This window comes from Elaeis guineensis, chromosome 5, assembly GCF_000442705.2.
Source record: "Elaeis guineensis isolate ETL-2024a chromosome 5, EG11, whole genome shotgun sequence".
NCBI classification, from domain to species: Eukaryota; Viridiplantae; Streptophyta; class Magnoliopsida; order Arecales; family Arecaceae; genus Elaeis; species Elaeis guineensis.
This window is the reverse complement of record NC_025997.2, coordinates 124,111,984-124,137,928: the sequence shown is the minus strand read 5'-3', so window position 1 is coordinate 124,137,928 and position 25,945 is coordinate 124,111,984. Positions and strand designations below refer to the sequence as shown.

The window sequence follows — 25,945 nt, the reverse complement described above, 5'->3', positions numbered from 1 at the left end:
ATGCCGGATGCACGCGAGCGAGGGGCCTCCTGGGGGCGGGAGCCTAAGGCAAGGGCTTCGGTGGTCTTGCCCTTCAGCCGCCCCTGTCAAGCACCACGGTCTATATGTAGATTTATTGTATTAATTTGTTACTAAACTATCGATATTAAATCTTGTTGTGGTTCTACTCTGATAGGCAGTCGATAGAGATCGATATTGTCTGATTCGGTAGAATGGAATTATCGAGATATCATATCTTCATTTGGTATAGTCGATTGTTAACCAATCATTAAGTCGGTTGTAGGCCGAGCAGTCGTGGGAGGCACATTAATTTTAATCAGGATAGTGCCGACTGATCGGGACGTCCATCCCTTCGGCTGGATGTCAGCAATGACGCCCGACGTCTATCCGGCTAGGAGAAAATTTTGTATAACAAGATCAGATTGATTGTTGGTCCGTCGATGTAGTTTCCTTAATCGGCTCATGGACGAGAAGACATGATAGTCGGCTAAGTAACGAAAATCTGTCCCAACAAATCTGAAACTCCATACGGATGGCAAACCCTATGACCTCATATAACTCGATGATCTAATTAATGATTGGAGATGAGATTGGAAGTAAGATTTAGACTTGTGAAGGACATGTACGCTCGCATTGGTCATAATCTAATTATTGTTGTAGATTAACAGAAATTGGCTGATCGGCCTACCACTCGGGACAAGCACAGTCTCATAGGATTCCTTCACTCATATAGATGTAATGATCAGGTCTGCCACAAATTAGATACACAATCTCTAGTTTGTGAAAGCGTGGCTTGAGAAAAGTCGCCTTGAAGATTTTCATAGATTCCTACCGTGTCCCCATCATTCACCTCAGACAAGGTGTTGGCAGTACAGCATTTTAGCATCTAATGATATATATCTTTTCTTCTTGGTGGTGGATGGCCACGGGGCCCTCCAAATAGTTTCCTCCCAATGGCTAGGTGTCGTGCCAGTGCCCTGAACTTGCTAGGATGAGGTAGCTTAAAAGCTCAGTTACACTTACCGGAGGTGATCATGTCTGGTTGCCTCTATATACATGGTGTTGGGCTGCACCACAACTACAACTGTGATCATTTTTCTGCTCCACCAGCCACCATGTTGACACCATTCCAACTCTGCAACCTTGGACTGCCTTCCCTCATCTTAATTGTTGTCACTTTGGCTTCCTCCTACCGTTACTTCTTTGGTTGTCGCCGTCGAAGGGACCTCGCCGGAAAGAACGTTCCTCCGGGATCGTTTGGCTTCCCGGTGGTAGGCGAGTCATGGAGCTTTGTGAGGGCTCTGAGGGAGAACAAGGGCAGTGAGTGGATACAGAGGAGGGTGGCGAAGCACGGCCCTGTGTTCAAGACCTCCCTCATGGGCTGCCCCACCGTGGTTATCACTGGCCGAGCCGGCAACAAGTTTGTGTTCAGCTGCGGCGGCGAGGTCCTCAGCATGAAACAGCCGCCTTCAGTCGTAAGAGTCACCGGGAGCCAGAATTTCGTTGAGCTCACAGGCATGAGGTAACAAATGCTGGTTTTTATCCGCAGAATATACCCAGATATATATACTTTGGAGAGAATGGATATGGATACATGCACACATATCAATATATTTATCATATACCTCAACAATTTTGGAAATAACATATACCGATCCAATAAAATTTGAGTGGCTAAGTTAGCCTCTCTCTTTCTCTCTCTCTCTCTCTATCTACACACGCGCGCCACATACATGCATACGTACATACATACATGAATGCATGTATACACATAAATACATATATATACATATACATACATACATGCATACATATATATGTGTACATATATATTTATCATATACATATATACATACTATGGATGACTGTGTTGCAGAACAAGATCATCAAGTTTATGCCTAAATTTGAGATATCTAGACTCCAAGAGGATATTTTCATGTTGATACTATCTAAACAATTAATATACAAACCTCAACCAATCTTTTTTTTTTTCCTTTTTTGTAAAAAGATTGTAGTTGGGAATGAAAGCCAACTAAACTGATGGTGGAGTCATTAGTCCTTTTCCGTTTACCTCCCTTTTTTTTTTTAATTCTATTATTTCCTCTTCTGACTAGATCACACCTTTATTATTTCTGCTGTATTTTGAACTGTAAGGTACTAGTGCTACAGTTGAGTTGATAGGAGCATATTCTGCAATTCAATTGCAGCCTCTTGGATGTTCACCATTTGAACTCTGTTTTGTTGTCCCGTCCGAGCTAGCTAACATCAGTGGAGCAATCCTTATCCCACCCTCAAAAGACAATTAATTTTGGGAAGCGCCATGTGATTACTTTCCATTATACTGACATTCTATGGATTAACTGCTACTTAGCAATATCAAAATATTTATGAAACTTATCTAATTTGTCCAATTATTAATTATTATCATTTTTGGTGCATTGTCTGCAGGTATAAAATAATGAAGGGTGCATTAATGAGCTTCCTAAGACCAGAAAATCTTCAAGACTACATTGGGCGTATGGATGTTTTAGTTAAACACCTACTGCTTGGTGAAACAAAAGGGAAAAACACCATTTTGGCGGTACCGTTCATGAGAAAGCTCACGTTTAAGGTAACATGCAGCCTCCTATTTGGATTGCACCATGAGTCCACAAATGAAGCTTTCTTTGAGGACTTCTCCAAAACCTTCAAAGGCTTGTGGGCTTTTCCTCTCAGTCTCCCAGGGACAACCTATCACCAAGCTTTGCAGGCAAGATCTCGAATCACCGAGTGCATGTTGCCTGTCCTGCAGAGAAGAAAGGAGCAACTTATAGAGGGGACTGTGACTCCCAAAGATGACATAATTTCTTCCTTGCTCACATTAAGGGATGAGAACAACGAGCCATTTGGTGAGGAGGCCGTAGTAGATACCTTCGTTGCATTATTAATCGCAGGTCATGATACAACAGCAACCCTTTTGAGTTTGATGGTCTGGAAGCTGGCTAGAGACTCTAAGATCTATAACAAGGTTTGGGAAGGTAATCGAACACTTCGTGGTTACATAGAATCTGTCCTTCCACTTCTCATCTATGTACATGTTAGACTAGCTCTGATTTGTTTAGGTTTTATATATGCTGCATTTCATTTAAATTATTATGAATAAAATATATACTTAAGAGAAAAACTTTGGGGCATTTTTTGGAGTCATGTTTTAAGAACAAGTTTTTTCTGAAAAAAGAAGTTTTAAGAATGAGATATTTAAACACAAGCTGACCAGAGGAAAAATTAGTTTTAACTAATGTTATTTTTCCTTCCTTATGCTAGAGCAAATGGGAATTGTAAGGGAGAGAGAGGATGAAACACAAGGTAAGCTCTCATGGAGTGAAGTCCAAAAGATGAGATACACATGGAGGGTTGCGCAGGAGCTAATGAGGATGGTTCCCCCAGTGTTTGGCAACTTCAGAAAAACCCTCAAAGACATCAGCTTTGAAGGCTGTGATATTCCCAAGGGATGGCAGGTACCACCATTATCTCCTTTTCCATTCCCCCGAGAAGAGAGGAAAAAAAGGAAAAAAAAAAGGAAGAAAAGGAAAAATAAGCCATATATCATGTATTTGGCTGAGTTATTTATTTTATTTTTCGACAGATATTATGGGAAGCTAGTGGAACCCACATGAACAAGGATATCTTCGAAGATCCTAACAATTTTGATCCATCTCGTTTTGAGAATCTATCAAAACCAATTCCACCATTCGCTTACATTCCCTTTGGAGCAGGACATCGCAAGTGCATAGGCAATGAGTTTGCTAGAATTGAAGCTTTAGTTACAATGCACCACTTAATCACCAACTTTGAGTGGTCTCAGCTAATCCCTGATGAGTCGATCACATACCAACCAATGCCATATCCATCCAAGGATCTTCCCATCATGCTCAAGCCAAGAAAACTTTCAGAATTGTGTGATTTGCTGAAAACTTGAGTTCATGTTACTCAAGATTGGATGCTACCTTTTTGTTTAAAGATGATTATTGTAGAGTGAATTCCATGGGCGTGCAATTTCAGTATTACACTAATATGTATGCTTTTCGATATAAATCACTATTCTGTATTTAAGGTATGTCACATTGAGGCCTAGACTAGAACATTTATATTTTGAAATCCGGAGTGTATTCCTTCCGGATTTCCAAAAAACAAAAAAGAAAGAAAGAAAGAAAAACAACATAAACCCAGTGGCACAATGTCATCTGAAGTCTATATTGAAGGCCAGCAGAGTAGTTTAACCAATTAGCTGTGTTCATTAAAAATAAAAAAATAAAAAAAAAATGTTAAGAGAAGTAGCATCATGTCATGCATTAAAAGCATAGTTCATTGATATCAATGACAAGATTGTTAGAATCATCGATTAGATTGATAACCAGCACTAGTGACCATGGAAGAAAATACAAAGGGTGCGATATAATTAATACATGTATCTTTTCCTATATGTAATAGCTGCAATTATGGACAATGAGAACAGTTGTAACAAATGTCAAGAATATTTCATATCAAATTGATTTATGTCTTAAACTAATCTATATAGTTTGTGGTATAACGTGATAGATTAACAGGACAAAGCGTGGCCAACAATGCTAAGAAAGAGTGATGATTAAGAAGACATTAGAATTTAATACTATATCTAGATTTGTTATAATATTCCCTTACGTTGGATCTTGAGAAACTTACGAGCATGAAATTTTCCTCTTCATTGAGGGGCAAAAGAACAATGGAATCTTTGTATTTTAAGAAAGAGTTTTATGGCGTTATCCATCTTAGCTTGTTTCTGTTTCATGGCTATGTGTGTGTCTTCTTCTTCCGTTGTCATTTTTCCATCTCAAATTATATCGTCCTTGTTGAAGCGTGCAAGAGCATGGAACTTTCCATGTCCAAAATACTTTAATATCGACTAAATAGCAAGTGTTAATTTAAAAACCTGCAGCAATTGCAAAATTATAACGGCTGTCGTAATCCAAATACCTATTATTTTTAATTCATGCATTCACATCCAATTTTGCTTCGATCCATATAGGAAGAACGCAACAAACTAAAGGATTAAAAAAAATGTCAAGATTCATCAAATTTTGGTGTATTTCTCTTCTTGAAGGCTTTATATATATGACCACCATTAGGCATGAGATTACACCACCAAGACATCTGCAGACTGCAATCTTTCTGTTACCATTCCAACCATGTTATCACTTTATGAACTCTCCAACCTCGGACCACCTTTGTTTATCCTAACTATTATCACTTTAGCTTCATTCTTCTTCTACTTTGGTTTTCACCACCAAAAGGACCTCACCGGCAAGAAAATCCCCCCGGGATCACTTGGACTGCCGTTCTTTGGGGAGACATTTAGCTTTGTCAAGGCTCAGAGGGAGGACAAAGGAGATGAATGGATAAGGAAGAGGGCAGCCAAGTATGGCCCTGTCTTTAAGACATCCATCATGGGCTGCCCCACTGTAGTTATCACCGGTCGGACCGGCAACAAGTTTGTGTTCACCGCCAACGACGAGGCTGTCAGCATGAAACAGCCGCCGACGATCGTAAGGCTCACCGGAAGGCACAATTTGTTTGAGCTCACTGGCACAAGGTAACATAAAAATAATAGTCTTAAACATGATCATGGGATTCATTCTCCATGTATGTGCTTGTGTTTTTGTTTTTTTAGCTAGGGGACTAGTTGTGTGTATTCAACTGGTTTGCAAAGACTAGCAAAACAAGAGAAGAAAGCTATGAAGTATAAGGAAAACTGGCAAATAGAATGCAATGAAAAATTTAAGCATGTTATCAGCTGAAAAAATAAGAGAGATCATTACTTTCAATATATAACAATTAAATTTCAAATTAAGCTATCTACCACTGACAAAATCTTTGTACAGGTATAGGCTAGTCAAGGGTGCGCTGATGAACTTCCTAAAACCAGAAAGCCTTCAAGACTATATTGGACATATGGGTGCTTTAGTTAAACACCAACTGCTCACCAAAACAGAAGGGAAAGACACCATTCTGGCAGTGCCTTTGATGAAGAAGCTCACGTTTAACATAACTTGCAGCCTACTATTTGGATTGCACCACGAGCCCACAAATGAAGCCTTGTTCGAGGACTTCGTCCAAGTCTTGGCAGGCTTATTTACCATTCCTATTAATCTCCCAGGAACAGCGTACTGGCGTGCATTGCGTGCAAGATCTCGAATCGACCGGCGAGCATTGCCCATCTTGCAAAGTCGAAAGGAGCTACTCACTGAGGGTATTTTGAAGGCCAAAGATGACATAATTTCTTCCATACTCTCACTGAAAGATGAGAATAATGAACCACTTACTGAGGAGGCGGTAACAGATAATTTTGTTGCATTGATAATAGCTAGTCATGATACAACGGCGATTCTATTGAGTTTGATGGTCTGGAAATTGGCTAGAGATCCTGAGATTTATAGCAAGGTCTCGGAAGGTAATAGAATGTTCTCTGCTGCCACATGGATCTCTCATTCTGTAGATTTAGTATATTGTTCGGCTAATTGTGTTCATTTTTGTTAAGAAAAAAAGAAATATGAGCTTTGCAGGTAATTCCATGGCATCGAATTAACTATCAGTTGGTTGTCTGATCAATCCTTTTGGACGTTAAGCCTAATCATCTCGAAACAAAATATCATGACTCAATTTCTTATTCCAGTATGTCTTAAAAAGACAAACCCTCACATATTAAATAATACTATTTTTCTTCTTCACTAGAGCAAATGGCGATCTTAAGAGACAGACAGGATGATGTGCAAGGGAAGCTTACATGGAATGAAGTACAAAGAATGAAATACACATGGAGAGTTGCACAAGAACTGATGAGAATCATCCCTCCAGTGTCCGGTAGCTTGAGAAAAGCTGTAAAAGACCTCCATTTTGGAGGCTATGACATCCCTCAAGGATGGCAGGTATCACATCATTTTCCTTATCTGATCAAAATATATAACAAGCTTACCATCCAACTAATGGAGCTTTTGATGTTATATTCTGCAGCTGCTTTGGGAAACCAGTGGAACCCATATGGACAAAGATATCTTTGAGGATCCTACTAATTTTGATCCCTCCCGTTTTGAAAGTCCCTCAAAACCAGTTCCACCATTTGCTTACATCCCATTTGGAGCAGGATACAGGATGTGTATAGGCAACGAATTTGCGAGAGTTGAAGTCCTTACCGTAATGCATCATTTAGTCACAAAGTTTGAGTGGTCTCAGCTGTTTCCTGATGAGACGATTACACGCCGACCCCTGCCTTATCCATCCAAGGGTCTCCCAATCAAGCTCAAACGAAGAAAGCTTTCAGATTTTGAGCGACTTGTTTAACACTCTGTTTCATGTTGGGCTCTTCAACTGGGTGCTGTAATGATGGTTGCTCCTTTGGGTGCATTCAGTTATACTAGTATATGTATTGAAATGAAGTAGGCATACCTCAGTTTAATGTTTCACTGGTACATTATATTAAACAGACCCAAGCTTGGTGAGACAAAATCATGGAAATCATTTTGATAACTGAAGCTATGTCGATAAAGGAAATAGAAAAGAAAGAGATGAGGAACATTATGCCTACCAGTGCAATCCCCTGAGGTATGGTGAATGATCCCACTTTCCAACTTCAAGAGATCCTCTTCTGCTCCCTTAACCAACAAATGCATGCAGAAAGAAAAAAAGGGACTCTCTGCCTACACAAAAAATACCAACTTCTTTTAAGTAAAGGAAAAAATGAAGAACCTCAAAATAAGAGTTAAGTTCAGAAGCAGGAGAATCACAGAAGCAAGAACTCATACAAATTAGAAACCAAATCCATGATCTCCTTAAAAACAGAGCAAAAACCGATAATAACCGAATTCCACTGCCAAAAGGAACACCTTCACAGCATCAGGACGAAGCCTATAATCACACAAACAAAGAGAAAGTATTACAATCAAGCAAGGCGCACAAATTAAACACAAAGGATCCAAGAAAAAGATATATAAATATACATACACACATACATACTCAAAGTTGTCGCAGAGATTGGTGAATCCACCCGATTTCAACCCCCATCCCTTCACTCCCCCTCGCCGACCGGCTCCATCGCCGACACCCAGCATTCATACAACGCTTTGACCCCATCCCAAATCTCTGAAATCCCCCCTTGTTACTAAAAAATCGGACAACAAAAAGGAACAAACTGTTTCGAAGAAGATAGGAAGAACCACCTCCTCATTATCCTCCTCCTTCTTAGTAGCAAGCTGAGACTCCTCGATCTTCTGGTTTGAAAGAGGCTTAGAAGACAAGAAGCCATGGCAGGCGGAGAAAAAACGAGAGGTATATCCGGCGGATGAAGCGCCGAGATCGGGGAGTGAGAGGAATTCCGGCAGGCGGCGAGGAGACGACGCGGAGGGAGAGGAGGAGAGAGCGGTCTCGTGCCTTAGGAGAAGACCTCTCCGAACTCCATTTGGATGATGAAAGAAAAATACGTCGTCTCATCAAATCATGTGCGAGTGTGCGTATACATGGCGGTGTACGAATGATCTCTGCCGCTTTATGGATAACTGCCGAACTAGTTCTCAAACAAGTAGCTCGAGATAGGAGGAGGTGAGCGGAGTGACATGGGTCCCATGAAAGCCTCCGCCCACTTCCCTTTACCACCATTGGCCGATCCTATGGACCCTTCTACTTTCGCTGCATACCGCGCCTGTCCCCATCGTGCGTGTGGGTTCGCTTCGGACGCACGCTTCGTGTTTGGTTTGGTGTTTCGATCGTGTGCCTTGGTAGGTCTAACCCTTGCTATTCGTGTTGCTTGTCCTGTTAGCTTGCTTGGGGGCAGCAGGATGATGTGTCTGTCACATGTTTGATGTAATGTTAATAAGAGGATTTTCGCTTCCTCACGTGTGGCTGCCTCGTCCCAGCATTTTAGGTGCGTTGCTTATTCTGTTGGGACTTCTTCTGGCGCGAGGAAGATGCTAGGAGATACAGATATAGGTGTCATTTTGTCAATAACGAGCATTTGTTCGCAAATTTGAGTTGTAAAGGATTTGTACGGTAACCAGTGTCGCATAGGAGGCCCGATATGGGAGGCCAGCGCACTCTAACTCGGTAAAACTTCCCCACGTAGAATGGTCAACAGTCACCTCGGTATATAAACAGAATGAGATCTCTTCGCAACCTCCTTGCGGAGTTGGTCAAGCCCCTGAACCCCACGTAAGCCCCAAATCTTTCACGCATGCAGGATACGTGTCAAAACCTCACTCTCCCTCACGCCCTTCTTAAGCCCACCTCTCGGGTCAACCAGCCTCACCTCACTAGCACTACTGTGCTAATTAAGCAGAGAGCAAAGAAGAAAGGAGAAAGGAGAAAAGAGAGAGTCAATTAAGATGGTGAGTGCCATGGGAGATCGGACGGCATCAGCGATCCTTGCACTGTTGCTGCTCTCCTCCTGGTGTCTGATGGTCGTGATGGCAGGGAGAGGAATGGAAGGAAGAGAGAAAAGGGTGGAAGAAAAGGCGCACAGATCCCCAGAAGACAGGGGCCTCTTCATACTGAGGAGGTCCAAGGAGGTGTTGAAGACTGATGCTGGAAAGGTGCGGCTGGTGATGGGTTACCGTTATAGGGGCAACCACAGCCCCATGCATATTGGCTTCATCACCATGGAGCCTAACACTCTCTACATCCCCCAATATATTGATGCCAGCCTCATTCTCTTTGTACGCAGAGGTAAACCCCTCCCTCCCTCTCTCTCTCTTCATCTCTTTTAGACATCACAATAAGATGGCCTTTTGCATGCATGCATGTCTTCGTGCATGAAGATGTTTCGTTGATTCATATTTTGGTTGTAACATGACACAGTCTAGTACTTCATAACATTATCATTGCCGCATATATATGCCATCAACTCATTTATGCTGACTTTGTATGTGGTGGTAAAGGGGAGGCAAAAGTTGGATATATCTATAAGAATAAGTTGGTGGAGAAGCGGCTTAGATCGGGCTACATTGATGCAATTCCGGCCGGGTCGTCCTTCTACATCGTTAATTCCGGCAAAAGCGAGAGATTGCACATCATTTGTAGCATCGACAATTGGGAGAGCATGGATTATGGCGCTTACCCGCAGGTTTGTGTCATGGAGTTGTCCTTCCTCCTTGATTTCACTACAGGAAGTTCTTCAGTTGAGTTAAAAACGTTGGATTAACATCCTTCGTTCTGTCAATTGGCAGTCGTTCTACATTGGTGGAGGAGTGCACCCAAGATCGGTGCTTTCTGGGTTTGATGCCAGCACGCTTTCAGCTGCTTTCAATGTGAGCAAATTATATCCGATTCTCTTATGATCCGCTACAATTCATGACACATAACAAAATACTTATTCTTTTGGAGTCATGGATTCCCACAGGTCAGCTCTGATCAACTAGAAATGGTCTTGAACAGGCAGAGGGGTGGTCCTATCATTCGCCTTAGTGGTGAGGCGGCTGACCAACCTGACTATTTGTCTTCCATAATGCAACTGAAAGAGAGAATGGTCCAAGAGAAAGAAATGGATTCCGATGACGATGATGAAGCTGAACAAGAGGAAGATGATTTATGGACATGGCGATGCCTTCTCAAATCTCTGCTTGGAAAGGGCGACTGCAGGGTGCAGAGAAGGCACAGGTTGGTCCACTCACCAGCATCATACAACCTCTATGACACAAAGCCGAGCTACCGGAACGACTATGGGTACAGCATTGCCATTGATAAGCATGACTATTCCGCTTTAAGACACTCCAACCTTGGGGTCTATCTCGTCAACCTCAAAGCGGTCAGTAATTCCTGTTAAGATGTTGTCATCATTATTCTTAGATTTGATAATAAGATTAAAGTTGATTAATGCAGATATACACTGCACAATGTACAATATTTTTGATTGCACAATGTATAGTAGTTTTAAATATCTTCTACTATCGCACTAGTTCTATTTATGTTCCAGCATCAGACGAGGCTTTGTGAAAATAGGATTACAATTGAGCATGTCTCAAAGTCGAGAAAGCTTCATGAAAAGATTGACTAAACTGTTTTTTTTTTTTTTTTTTTTGCAACAATATAAATAAAATTTATATGGTATTTTTTTTTTTAACTGAACACAAATTATAAACAAGCATCACACAAACCTTTGTGAAAATTGGATTACAATCGAGCGTGTCTCAAAGTCGAGAAGGCTTCATGAAAAGATTGACTAAACTTTGTTTACAACATTAATGTAAATATAATTGATATGGTCTTTTTTTTCTTTTTAACTAAATAGAGACTGTATATAAACGTTACATCGGAAATATGGATCATCACATATTCCATTGTGTTTATCTCAACAAATTCTTCATGTCACGTTACTTTGTTCTACAACAACCAAAGTATATGACCAATCGAGCATGACACTTTTATGCAGGGAGCGATGCTATCACCGCATGTGAACCCAACTGCAACAGAGTATGGCATCATACTCCGTGGATCAGGGACTATTCAAGTTGTGTTTCCCAACGGTACAGCTGCCATGAATGCTAAGGTGTCAGAAGGGGATGTCTTCTGGATCCCTCGTTATTTCCCCTTCTGCCAGATTGCATCCGACGGAGCACCGCTTGAGTTCTTTGGCTTCACCACATCAGCGAGAAAGAATAGGCCGCAATTCCTCGTCGGGAAGAGCTCACTGCTGCATGGCATGAGGGGTCCGGAGCTTGCGGCGGCATTCGGGGTGAGCGAGGAGCAGCTGGAGAGGCTCGTCAAAGCGCAGCGGGAGGCGGTCATACTTCCGACTTCGCCTCATCGAGAAATGGAGGAAAGTGGGAAGAAGTGGAAGGGGGAGGAGGTGTTGGTGATGAAGAGGGGGCTCTTTGCATGAGCTTAATTGCTACGCTTAGCTCTCTTTTGGGATTTCTGTTTTCTTTCGTTTGTTATTGGTTTTAGTTTTCTACTTTTATCGTTAGGGCGTTGTTGACAGGTTTTGTTATTTTGACAAAGCTTTTTGAATTCCATAAATTATCTAAAAATGATGTTCCATCTTTTTCTAGTCTAAAGTGAGGTGCCATCTCTACTGCTTGTGCCAGCTGCAATTTTTTGAGAAAAATGTTGGCAAAGACCAGCACCATAACTCTCTCTGTGTGTGTCTCTGTGTGTGTGTGTGTGTGTGAGGATTCACCTTCACACGAATCAACTGTTGGATCACAATAGTTACTTTGAAATTTGTACAAATAGATGAATGAAAAAGTTTAGAGTAATTTGACATCAATATACGGTACAATCCAACGATCGATGCTGTGAAAGAAGACCAACCATTAATTGTTTCCGAACCTTTATTAGGGTTGGTTGGAGTGGAATTACTCTCTGTAAATAATATCATGATATCTTTTAAGCATTCATCTGTGGCTGTTTGTTTATTTCATCAGAATATATATGTGCAATGGTGGAACTTGAAATTTTATTCAGAGCTGCAACCAAGTAAGCTGACCCAGGATCCTCTGTGGTACACATATAGCATTGCCATTGACAAGCATGACTATTCCTTTATTCCCCTCTGCGACAGTCCGGCATCAGGATTTATCTTTTTTTTTGATGAAAAGAAGGGTGAACCTTCATAATTTATTAATATTTATATTGTTTAGTTTCAAAGAACTGTAACTGTTCAATACATCAGTGTAACTGTTCAATACATCAGTTGTATGCTAATTTAAGCTCTCCTTTTCAGTCTGAAGGGAAGCCATCGTCGGCCTGACTTTAGCTCTCTAATGGTTCTGAAAATTAAGGTGATCCCAACTCTCCCCCCAGTCTGAAGCTCTGCTTCTGATAACCGGCAACCTTATTTTTGAAACCGAAACCTGATTTACTTGATCCATTGAATCTCTGAGCTCTGTTTGAAGTCTGTTTTCATATACAGTCCGGCATCAGGATTTATCTCGTCAACCTCACAGAGCTCAGTAATTTATCCCTAGATGTGATGATCAGATTAATGTTGATTGGATATATATATATATATATATATATATATATATATATATTGTATAAGATAGAAGTTTGACATCTGAGAGAAGGCTCTGTGATTATGAAAGGATTGAGAGCAAAGTTATATAATCATATATATAGTTAATATAGGCTTTTATATAGATCAAAACTACTTTTCCATTTTCTTAACATCTCCATGTCACGCTAGTTTTTTTAAGCTATACTAAACTGACTAAATGAGTATGCATGTAACTTCCATGCAGAGATCAATGCTATCACCGCATGTTAACCCAACAGCGACGGAGTACGGTGTCATCCTGCGTGGCTCGGGGTACTGTCCAGGTTGCGTTTCCGGACGGCTCAGCAACCATGAATGCCGAGGTGACGGAGGGGGATGTCTTCTGGATTCAGCGCAACTTCCCCTTCTGCCAGGTGGCATCCCTTGGATCACGCTGGAGTTCGCCGGCTTCACAACGTCGGCGAGGAAGAACCGGCCGCAGCTCCTCGTGGTGGCGAACTCATTGCTCTTGAAACAGCGTTCTAGGTGAGCGAGGAGGAGCTGGATAGGCTGGTCAAGTCTTGTCGGTTATAAAGAAGAATTTTTTGCTTTTAATTAATCCAATTAGATCATTTTATGGCTCGCAGTCGAGCATGATATTTGTACCATGCTTCTTCAACCGGATCTTGATGCGCGTGCATTACACGTATGAAGTAAATGGATGGCTAATTAGGACTCTAACTTCTAAGAACATTGTTAAGTTGGATCTCTTGGCAATAATTTTGTTCCTGTTGTCCACTCCCATATCCCCCACCAACTCCAAAGCCCATCTAACCTCCTCTGTTTGTTCTTTTAATTTTTGCACCTCGCTGTTGTCTTTTTCCTTTAGTATTGATTCGTTTACTTGATAAATTTGATGGATTACTGTCTTCAGAAGAAAGCAAACAAAACATCTGCAGCTGCTTGGAAACAGCCTTTTATCTACCTCCACCTACACAAGATCCAGACATCCAGATAAATCCATAGTAATGGAATTAGCTCTGTTTCGATGATGCCATTTCAGGGATCGGAACATAATGTTTCATGGATTTATTAAGCCAGTATGAGAGTTGCATACTGGATCAATATATGTGCATCCAAGCTTTGGACTATGGCATGATTCATCTTATGCACATAATTCATAAGTATGCTTTACTTATTTATTTATTGGGGGTTGCAAACGTATGCATTAATGTTTATTAGAATGCAAAACTTGATTTGGTTGAAATCAGAAAAAGGTCTGTGAACCATGCTGGTTTAAGAGATGCAATGAAATGTTTGCCAGAAACTAATATTTCTCTTGCTAATCTCCAACTTCAAATGGAATTTCCAATCATAAGAAATCCAACCTGCGCATGGGACCCCTTTAGAACTGCAAGTTATATCAGGAATACTATTTTTTTCTGCCTGAGAATCCCAGAGGGACAATGACAAGACTCTGTTTCTACACCATATAAGAAAAACAATACCAAAAATAAATATCATTAGAGACACATTACTGAATCCAAATTAAAAAAACAAACAGCCCCTAAAAAGGAAAAATGTTTCATAATATCTCCACCACAGGAAAATCATAACATGCACTATGAAACGGTAATATCAGCATTTTATGTTCCAATAAAGTTTTGAAAACTCATATTCACGTGTCATCCATCTGCATGAGTATGAAGAGCCAATTTGCTACGTTAAAATAGTTCTCACCTGCCCAAACAGCCAATAAGACACTTTATTTTGGGCGAAACCAGTTTGCAAACACCCTATCCTGCAAAGCCAGTTTGCAAATTCCAATACATGACAAAATTCAACACCATGTCTTTGGCCAATCTGAAAATCAACACTCTATTGTTTCTGTCAAATCAGTTGGATACAAAATAGTTTGGCCAAACGGCCAAATGATACCAGACTTGCTTTAACTATTCGGGTACAAAAGAGTACATCTTTATATATGACCCTACTTTTCAGACCCCGACCATAGAGCACTTGCCAATAAGACAGGACAGCAACTTATCAAGGTCACTTGTTTGGTTGTACAGAATGCTGTATGGTTAATTGTGTCTCACTAACAAAACAAATAGGGCTTTCAGATTTCTCAGCAACAGTTCAACATTTTGCATGACTCCATCTGTACATCATGGCATTAGAGCCAATTTGGCGCATGAGCTTTATTTGAGATCATATTTGACACTTGATCATCCATAACCTTTGTCAAAGAACGATACTGCAATTTGACACTCTCCGCGTTGTCCAACGTCTTCACTACATACCTGTTTAGGATGGAAATGAGGATGGCATCAGTTCCACAATACTACATATATTGCTACTTCCATGTAAAATGCTTTCCACAACACAACCTTGTATGCAGTTATGGTGTCAATAGATGCTATTGGTGCAATACGGAAAACTAAGTACAACCTATCAGACTGACACCAAGCATAGAGTAACTGAAATTGTAATACTACCAATAGTTACTGAAAATTTATCCAGATATTGCTCAATAAACTAATAAACAAATTTAGCTTCTTGCTCTTTGAATTTGAAAACAATTTAAAGTTGTTGAGGCCACACTTCAAGTTTAACATGTCATTCGATGGGATAATTGGTGATTATGTACAAGGTGTTTTATATTATGTTTAAGTACCATGCAATGAATCTATATTGTTAATTGATACATAATGCATAGTGAATTGGAATGAATAGAACCAAATTGCTCTAATTTTAAGTTACGAAATGGAGTGCATCAGGATACCAAAAGAAGGGAAATCACCATATTTTCCCTTGGTCAATGCATCTATTGTTATGTCAGTCTCAACGTGACCAACAATCTTAGTATTCAATCCGTCACCCTGAAATGGCGAAGTCAACCTAGGCTCCAGAACATTCTGCCAAATTTGAGTCATTTCAGTGACAACCAATCTGAAAAGAAGGCAACAAGATTTGGCTGCTTCCATCAGTTTTAACTACCTTGGCTGCATTCTGACTTTGGTTTCAAGAAGATTCATTTCCAGACAAAATTTAATTGGTTATATCTAAAGCCCTCACAGAATGGACTTGTTTTATCACATTTGAAGCTGAAACAAGGAATTAACAATCTAGTTCACATTTCACTTTGTGCTCGGTGGTGGGTTCGTGGAGAATAAAAGAAATCTTTCATAGAGACATCACATTTTCAGTGAAGTTTTAGACCGTGAAATGGCCAAACTAACTAACAGTAAACCATGCCATATCGTATCTTAACAGTCCACATTTGTCATGCACCTAATGCATAGACCTACTTTAAGCAAAATCATCATCATGCATGCATTAATGCATGTGTTCATGTACATATGCGCATTCATGTGTACATATGTATATAAGTGTGTATGTGCAATCTTAAAGAAATTAAAAAAAAAAAAAAAAACATTTGCCTTAGGTTTTACCGAGGCTAAGTTTATCCATATTGCTTCACAAACGAAACATTGTCTTAAACTCATAGTATCAATGAAGAGACCTTACCCTTCTAGACTAAACTTCCCTCACCATACTGATTCCCTCGCCCTTTAAAAGCAGTGACAGGATCGGTTCTCAAAAAGATCAAGTCATTCTAGAAAGATAAAGCGAGAGAGCAAGAGAGTGACAGGGGGGGGGTGGGGGGGAGAGAGAGAGAGATGAATGCTCATCAAAATGGTGAAAGAGAAGAGTAAAAGTTGCAATATATGGATGCAAATGCCGGGCATCTTAAGTGGTGCAACAGTATTATGATAAGCAGTCCTTCACAACAAAATAAATCAAAATGTCTGGAAAAACAACTGACCATCCATTTAAGCACTGTGTTGTCACAACTGCCACACGTCCAACAAACCGCTGTGGTGTCCTCTTGTTTCCCTGATGTGGACAGTATTTAAAATATTTAGTGCAATGGAATTTAAAAAAAAAAAAAGGTTAAGAAGTTGCTATCTTACCTTGATTATAACCCGATCAGAAACTGAAAATGGAAATTGAACACCTTTACCCCGAGAAAAATCTACCGGAAAAGGATCGACATAACTACATTTGTCCTTCATGAGAGAGGAAGTGGATGATTTCAGAATGCCAGAACATCATTGAATATTAAAAGAAAAAAAATCCCAATTTTGAAAAGTTCAATGGTTCAACCCATTGAAAATTCATACTTGTTCAAACCTATCTCTTCTTCTTTTGGATGCTTTTGATGACTGTGACTCTTCTTCCCTGCGGAAAGCCTGAATTGCACAACGAAGAGCTGAAGAAATGCAATAAGAAAGTAAGATAAGATGAAATTAGTGGTGAACCAAAAAATCATAAGCATCACCAAATTCTGTATATATAGAAAGAAAAATACAGGAATAAATTAAGAGCCACCAGTTGTGCCAAATCAGGAAAGAGCATCGTAGGATTATTGCAATGTAACTTAACTCAACAAAGCCTTAATTAGTTGGGGTCTACTACATGAATCCTTTTCCTACATTCCACTCAGTTTAGGGATTATCGCAACGTACATGTTGCTAAATAAAGTTATATGAAGATGCTGGCAAGAAAGTAATTATGATTCAGTAACACAAGAACCCTTGTAGAATAGAAGTTTTAATTTTTTATGAAGACTTCCCAAACAGCACCAAAGATTCAACGGATTTGATCCCAATAGATTAAGGTATGTAAAATTCTATACATTTCAAGGAGTGGAGCATAAAGATTTCAAAAGTAGAATTAAACTAGCTATGCACCAATAAACATGGACCAGAGCCCAGGACCCAATACAAACAAGACCAGTAGAGAGAATATGTAAACCACAACCATCCACAATCCACATAACTTCAGGCCTTTGAACATTCACTCTGGTCAAACACTACCCACCCCTTACTATAATGCAGATATACACCTCCAGAAGTCAATCGTTATGCATCAATGTCTATAAGTTTGATGTCCTCAAACACTTCGAGAACTTACTATAATGCAGATATCCACATCCAGAAGTCAATTGTTATGCATCAATGTCTATAACTTTGATCTACTCAAACACTTCGAGAACTTTAACTGTAATATGTAAATGAAAGCTCTCTGATTCCCAAGTTTTTTTTTTTTGGGTTTAGAAAAAAAAAAAAAGAACTCTCTTTCCAACTACACAGCAACTTATCAATCCAACTTAGCAGGGCAATTGGTCTATTATGTTTAAGTTCCACCACTTCAGCAGAAACAAACACAATGAAGGTTGTATTCTTGATCTGCAGAAACAATATCATGGTAGAAAATAGAAATCACTGAAAAAGCTTATCATCTTTCAAATTAGCATTATCTGGTAGAAAAGGAAACTTAAATGCCTGAAGAACTAAAAATGTCTTTGAAACGTGCATGGAAATTGTTAACACTAGAAAGAATGGTATTTTATGAGTACGAGACCATGCAGTCTTAAAGACTGTCGAATGGCAAAGGAGGTTTACATTTATTATGTTGCATATTTGCATGGAAATATAAGTTTATGTGCATGAAAAGGAACAGCAGACCAAGTGGTCAAAAATTAATGAAAATCATCTAATCTAAGAATTAGGTTGTCAATTGTATTGGAGCTTTCTTATGTGTTCGTCAGGTGGACAGAACATGGTTTGTCATATAACTAGAATCCGCATCCTTCAACATGATCCATGCTATTGAAATTCATGCAGAACAAATCTCATCAGGCTTGAACTCTTTCATCCATATATCAGATAAAAATATTTATTATCGAAAATGTTTAAAGAATTAAAGTTTTTGTTTATTGATATCTTAAACATTGTAATCATAATTACTGATGTCGAATGATGGCTCACTGTACTTTGCAGCAATAGAATTTGGTTTAACAAGATACTAAAGAGCCCCACCCTGGAATCCTATTCCAACTTGCCTCACCTTCTAATTGGTGGAGGCCAGTTGGATCTTGATGTGAATGGATAATTGATAACATTCCAGAACTATGCATCACAAGTCATCATCCAAACTGATGCTCTGAATCCAATTTTCCGCTCCCACATAATCTGTTCTGTTCTTCATTGTTCCCTCCCTTCTCTTACACATACCCGATAACTTAAACCATATTTTACCACCCACCCCCCACCCAAAAAAAAGATATTCCATTCATATGTAAAACAATGATTAGAGGAAAACGAAAATCAAAATGACATCCTATCCTAGATAAAGTTGAGAGAAGAGTTCAGCACCTTCCTCATAACAAGATATGGGAAAGAAGTTCAACACCTTCTCATAAATCCTTTACAAATGGAAGGCTGTGAAATGGAAGGCAATGAATGAGTCAAAGGAAAAGAGGAAAGATCTCTCCCTTTTACTACAGATGAAAGTTCCTTTCTTTTTCCCTATCTTGAGAGGCATCTGTTCCGTCCAAGTCCATCTCATTAGATGTCACATGAGCAATGATGCTTTTTCCTCTGAGTTTTATGGCCATCAAGAAAGTGGTCTTTATTTGACAAAAGCACCAGTTTTTTTGACAGAAAGACCATGATTTGTCATCATCATGGTTCCATAGTTGTTTGCCAGAAAACCACAAGGTTAGTGATGAGCAAGAGAGCTCTGCACAATAAAGAAAGTTCTATTGCAGACTGTCCAATTCAGAAAGTCCCGACTAGAACAAACAGCAAGCTAAAAAATTGATTTGAAGAAGAAACTAGAGCAGCAGATGGGGAGTACTGATAGATTTCAATATTGACTGGATGATGATGACTGATGAGCTCTGACTCCTAGAATGGAGATGTCTCTGTTTACAATATCTCCAAAGAACAGAGGGAACTGGAGGTGAAAAGCTAGAAATAGAGCACAGTGTAAACGATGATACACAATGAGTAGTTATGAGGCTTCGTTAATTACTGGTTCTTATTTAGATCCAATTGGGATGGCTTGGGATGCCAGTGCATGATTCCTCTAAATTAATAATAGGATAGAGAAAAACCATTTGGTGATACACCAAGAAACCTAGCCATTCAACTTGAAACAAGTTTGAAAGCATTAAAAAAAATTTAAAAAAAAAAATCAGATAGCATGAAATAAGTGCAACTTAAATCTGCCTAAAATGTGAATTTCACTTCAGTTTGTTGCAAATGGGTATAAGATGAAAAATGATTCAAAGTCCAACAAAGAAACCATAAAAATATCCATGAAACCTTACTCCAAACGCTTCGCTTCATATATCTGGATTTTATTACAACAAATAAATCAATGCTGCCTATAAGTTGCCTCTCACTAGTAGATTTACTAACAACAAGAGGTAAAGAAAATAATATATCTGATTGAAAAGCAATTACATATAACACTTATTGAAGTTCCCAAATGAAATAATGCACAATGCTATTACGCAGACATATGAACAAAATATTTTATGCAGCCTCCAGGTCTGCCATTTGCCATATCACCGTTAGCTTATCATTTGCTATGGAGATGACTCATTCCAAAGGAAAAGTGATGCTTGTAATGATACCCATTCATGGATATCAAAGATGTGTTTCAATAGACAAAAAAGACAGCATCCAGGCCCAGCATATAGTTTTCCATGCAAATATCCAGAAGATAGAGTTCTCAACAAATCCTGCTCAATCTTGCTGCATGGCAACTACAGCAGTAAATCTAACAACAATCAGAGGAACACGATGATGAAGCAAAAATTGGAATGACAGAAAGCTTCTACCACTGCAAAAAATAGCAATATAGCATAATTATCAAGCCTTCACCCATCTGTCTTTGTCAGTCTCTACTTCCTAACTACAAGCAACAAATGATGCCATACCCAAGTTTGGTCGGACGGAATCTTCTGAAACTGGCTGAGCACATTTGAAACAAGCTTTCTGCATGTACAAGACAAGACTTCTTAGTTAGAACCTTTAATGGTTCAAGCTGTGTTAAAATTCTTTTCACTTAACAATATAATGTTATCAATGCTAATTTATGAGTACGATTAGCTAATATTTTCTTCTGTACATATTTATGTTCATTAGCATCAGCATACATGATTCATTAGACTAAGGGCATCACTTTTTGGGCATGACAAGCATGTTATCAAATTCTATAGCACAAATTTTATTACTCAAAAGCAACCCATGTTCTTTCACTGGTACACACTAGAAGCCGCCTACTGGTGTATAATAAGCCAATTAAAATATTTCAAACTGGAGCTCGCGTCTAAAACTGGAACTCTGGGAGCTAATCCTGGAAGAAACTTTAACAAGGTCTTGCATCTTGAAAAAAAAATATACATCGTAAGTTTCATTAAAAATGATGATATTGGTCCCTAGAAAGATTTCAGGACAGAAAATATAACCGCAAAACTTTTTCCGCTGAATCTCAGACTTGAGCACTTGCAACTATAAACAGCAACTGAAAGACAAGCAATTGATTTATTGCCACAACACAGGAAACTGATGACAATCTTCTATATGACCTTAAATGAATAGTTAACTTAGGAAAAAGAAAATATATAGAGTATAAATTCTTCTAGAACGCACCATTCTATATACATGCTGCATTCCAGTACTTCCAAAAGAATGTCCGCATGATAATATTATTGCATCGTCCATGAGAGCACCTCTAAACATGCAATAAAAACATGTAAAAGTTAGCAGTCAACAAACCAATGACTTTCACTTTTTTTCCATTAATACATCTCAAGATAGTCTCCAAACATGCATAATTTATCCCACACTGAATATTCATGCAAAGATTAGCATAACTTCTAGATAATTGTACTAATGCAAAAGTTAGCAGTCAACAAAACAATAACTTTCTTTTTTCCCCCCCTTAATACATCTCAACATAGTCTCCAAAAATGCATAATTTATCCCACAACATTTATTCACGCCAAATTGCCAATATTATCATAACTTCTCGATAATTGTACTAATGACCATCAACATTTCTGGATGGATAGTGTATGCTGCATTTGCAGATCAATAGTTCTAGAACTGTGACTATTGCTTTTAGCAAAATTTGAGAAAAAAAACATAAAATTTGAGTTCTAATAACTACTTAGCTTAAAAATAAATGGAGGTATGTGAGATGAAGAAGATGGACTTGGAAAAGTTTACTCAAGAAATTTCGGACATGATCCTGAGGATATGAATTTTCATGACACAGCAAAAGACCTAATTATATGTAATCATAAACTATAATTTCAAATAAGTGCAGGTTAAAGTAATGAAATACATGGGTCTTTGGTCTATCTTTTTTTTTTTTTAATAATAAGCTATACAAAATCTCTACACATACTAGGGCTAATGATGGCCAAACAACCAAGCAGAACAGTTGCAGCGAAGGTCAGGCACAGCTCCACTGCCTTAGTAGTTACTTCTTCATTCATACAAAGCCAGTTCTTTGGCCTTCAAAAGGGATATGTACCCTATCCAAGTTTTCCCAAGTAAAAGTTGCCTAATCAGCTTAATAGCCAAGTAGTGGCATTCAAACAAGTTTACACCCTTGACAGAAAACAGAGGGAAAGAATCCACCAGCTGGCTCCAAGAAGATCAAGCAAAGTTCATTGAATTAGGTTTTGACATTCGTCATAAAAATTGTAATGAATTCCAATTACCAGCAAACTCAGAACAACAAACAAACACACAGTCTCATCGAAATGCAAAGGATGCTTCAAGTCAATTTGAGTACGGAAATACATAATCCACCTTTACACACTACCTAATAAATAGCATGGAGTTTCTAGAGTACACAAACAACCACAGAGCTCTTAGAATTATAAAGACAGATCACAAACTCACGTTATTGGATCTGAGAGGTGTGCCCTCAAAGACTCCCAGTAACCAGCTGTTAACCCAACTTCCCTTCTACCACTGAACCCACATCCATTCTCCCCTCCCACCTCCTTCTGTGCAAAACTTGATCCCTCTCCCCCATGTATTGCATGGGTGGAGTATGGGTGAGGATCAACGACAGCAATAGCATTCTCGTAACCATCCATCCGACCCTGCTGGTATTGCTGCTCCCCAAAATTTCCTCTTCCTCCATTCCCATCCTTCACCACCACTCCTCTACTCAATCCTAAAACACCAATAAACATAAAACAACTAAGAATTATAGATTAAAGAAACAAAAACACGTAAAAAGATGGCTTTTTTTTTTTTTTTTTTTACCAAAAGATGAATGACGCTCCTGTGAATTTGCCCTGTCGTCGTGAATCTTCTCCGAACTACTCTGTACACTACCGCTGCTATTGTTGTTAGCTTTGTAATTGCCTTCGTCCACTGACACCAAGCCATCCCCCTCATCGACATCCTCATCATCGTCATCGCCATCATCCTCCTCGTCCTCTTCTTCCCCATCCGATCCGTCACCACTAGGCGAGCCCCCATCCCTCACGGCGCCCCAACTCTGGTTCGAAAAGAATCGCGGGTCTCGATCGCCAGAGAACATCTTCTCGCCGTCGACGGCGAACCCGGATGCGGGGGCGCCCACGGCACGCGACTTCCGCGCGACGGCATGGTCTCCGTCGCCGCGGGCGAAGGGAAAAGCGTCGCCTTGGAACACCATGCGCGAACCCAACCCGTTCTCCACCCTCCGCGGCTGGACCAAATCCAGCTCCTCCGACGCCATGATCGTCTCCTTAAACCCTACGCCACGGTGCCTCAAAGCCCATCAGAAAGCCACAAACCGAGCATCTTTAGAGAGCTCTCGAGATGGAGAACGAGGGTTTGGTCGAAGGATCGAAGAATGGAGGCGAATCGAAGTGGATTTCCTCTCGGCGAATCGTCCGAGAGGGGCTTAGGGTTCGCGGGATGCAATCGAGGACGGGGACTATGCGGATCGAAAGGGGGGGGAATTCTAGGGCGCCTCCATCAAAGAGGAGCTGCTTCGAGATTCGCGCAGCGAGGGGCGCATGAGTCTTGCCGGCTTGGCTTTTTGTCCGTACTCCGTCCGGACAACAAGGCGATGATCGCCGTTGATTAGGTATCTGCCGATCTAGTCCGTCTCTTGATACGATTAGATATACTGTCCATTTCATCCGCATAGAAAACAGAAAAGGTAACGATACGTCGCTGTCCCGTACTTTTCCGAGTTGCAAATAGATTCGTGTTCGAGTAATGGACGGTAGGTAGATCAAACGTTCGCAGATAATTTTATTTGCAGTGCAGCTGTATGGGTGGTGAATAACAGCCCTTGGCACCTATCTAACTTAACTGGTCCGTCGCGACAAGAATTTTAATCATGACCGCTCATGAATCCCGATTTTCTGAGAGCATGTGATTGATAAATATACTCCATCGTTTTAATATCACACTTTTCATGGTGGTCGATATGGGACGCAAAGTAAAAAACCAAACCAAATATTATACGCAATATTTGAATAAAATCAGAGTACCATAAAAATATTTGATATTGATGATCATCTCAAAATTAAAAATAATATAGATAAAAATGATGAGATCATCCTATTTAATTATATTAATATAATTTTATATGATAATAATTTCAAATTATTCAAACTCATCAAATTATCATCCAACCCAACAATAGAATAACTATTTTTTATATATAGAATTCAAAATCATAATGATCTTGAATTAAAATTTAATGATAAAAATATCTTCAATCCAGTGAAAAGAATTAATATATCAATATACGGTTAATATATTAAATTAATATTATATATTATATTTATGATATATTATATTAATATTATATATTATATTTATGATATATTATTGTCGCCCAGCTATGCAACTCAAAAAGGAAGGTGAATTGGGTTTCTAAAAAATTTAAACTTAACTTACAACTTATGAAGAATACTTAACAATAGCAAGATAAGTAAGGAGAGTGTAATTAATGCAAGGATAATGGTTAGATGCAAGAATGCAAGAAAATAAAGAAGTTTAAAAGGAGAACAATTAAGCACAACACAAACAAGAAGATTTATAGTAGTTCGGTGCCAACCTTGCACCTACATCCACTTCCCAAGGTCCTACTTGAGAATTTCAATCCACTAACTTGTATTCAACCTGAATACACTGGTCGGAAACTTCGACTCTAGCTATCCCAAGCTAGTCCATTTATTTTTCGGGTACAAGCCAATCTAACACAATTCGATTCAAGGTTCGGATCAACCTTTCCACGTTTTGTAACCCTTCCAAAACAAAAATAATAGCTCAAAAAGAGTATTACAGTTAACAGCACAAAAATACAAAAGAAGCTCCTTTAATGAGTGAATAAGGCATTAAATACACTTTACACAATTTGAAGGAAGCTCTTTCTGATTTTCTCAAGGTGGTTGGAGACTTGAATGAGCTCTTAAGGAGTTGGTGAACTTGAAATGAAAGCTTCTTGAATACTTTAAGTGGCCTCTTGCTTAGGATTAAAAAGAATGCTTGAAGAAACTTTTTCAAAATCTTTCTCTCTTTCTTTCTTGTTTTTGATTCCCTCCTTTAAGTTCCTTTATATAACTTCAAATAATGATAGAGAGTGATCTGGGCTGAAATAGAGCCGTTAGAGCACATTAAATGAGCATTAAATGCAATTGAAATGGGTTAAAAACTAATCGTTGCGAAACTTTCCCGTCACAGGGGTCGACTCATAGGGTCGACTCATGCTCATGAGTCAACTCATGGGGTCACAGGGGTCGACTCATGGGGTCAGCTCATATGGCACAGAACAAAAATTGACAGTTCTGTATTTTTGGCTTGCACAGCAACAGAGGTCGACTCATAAGGTCGACTCATGCACAGGGGTCGACTCATGGGATCGACTCAATTGGGTGTGCCAGCTAAAAATAACGTGCCGTTCAGCCCCTTTTGTCATGAGTCGACTCATGGGGTTGACTCAAATTTATAAACATGATTTTCTTTCAAAATACACATCCAAAAATATTGAAATTGCCTCCAATAGATTATAAATCTTGTGTTCTTGCTCTTGAGACTTCCGAATCAGAACTTGATAAAATTACGATTTTGCTCCTGAAATACA

General features: G+C 39.3%; 4 protein-coding genes across 4 annotated transcripts; 3 read left to right on the top strand and 1 right to left on the bottom strand.

The window, feature by feature from the left end:
* The first annotated feature begins 696 nt into the window (after window positions 1-696).
* LOC105045981 (taxadiene 5-alpha hydroxylase) lies at window positions 697-4,125 on the top strand. The gene is made up of 4 exons (XM_010924441.3): window positions 697-1,522; window positions 2,449-3,017; window positions 3,304-3,497; window positions 3,626-4,125. The coding sequence occupies exons 1-4, from the start codon at window positions 1,035-1,037 to the stop codon at window positions 3,956-3,958; spliced, it is 1,584 nt and encodes a 527-aa protein (XP_010922743.2). The 5' UTR covers window positions 697-1,034; the 3' UTR covers window positions 3,959-4,125.
* A 1,079-nt stretch (window positions 4,126-5,204) lies between these two features.
* Window positions 5,205-7,353, top strand: LOC105045983 (taxane 13-alpha-hydroxylase). Its single transcript, XM_010924443.3, has 4 exons — window positions 5,205-5,608; window positions 5,898-6,466; window positions 6,748-6,941; window positions 7,027-7,353. Exons 1-4 carry the CDS (start codon window positions 5,205-5,207, stop codon window positions 7,351-7,353), a joined length of 1,494 nt encoding a protein of 497 aa, XP_010922745.1.
* Window positions 7,354-8,796: 1,443 nt separating this feature from the next.
* On the top strand, window positions 8,797-13,689 carry LOC105045984 (vicilin-like seed storage protein At2g28490). The gene is made up of 6 exons (XM_010924444.3): window positions 8,797-9,726; window positions 9,939-10,123; window positions 10,227-10,307; window positions 10,400-10,804; window positions 11,429-12,779; window positions 13,239-13,689. Exons 1-5 carry the CDS (start codon window positions 9,387-9,389, stop codon window positions 11,876-11,878), a joined length of 1,461 nt encoding a protein of 486 aa, XP_010922746.1. The 5' UTR covers window positions 8,797-9,386; the 3' UTR covers window positions 11,879-12,779; window positions 13,239-13,689.
* A 1,137-nt stretch (window positions 13,690-14,826) lies between these two features.
* LOC105045985 (uncharacterized) lies at window positions 14,827-23,866 on the bottom strand. The gene is made up of 8 exons (XM_010924445.4): window positions 23,122-23,866; window positions 22,750-23,029; window positions 21,487-21,568; window positions 20,772-20,829; window positions 17,161-17,249; window positions 16,951-17,046; window positions 16,803-16,873; window positions 14,827-15,276 (listed from the first exon to the last, which is right to left on the bottom strand). The coding sequence occupies exons 1-8, from the start codon at window positions 23,579-23,581 to the stop codon at window positions 15,150-15,152; spliced, it is 1,263 nt and encodes a 420-aa protein (XP_010922747.1). The 5' UTR covers window positions 23,582-23,866; the 3' UTR covers window positions 14,827-15,149.
* Window positions 23,867-25,945: the final 2,079 nt, after the last annotated feature.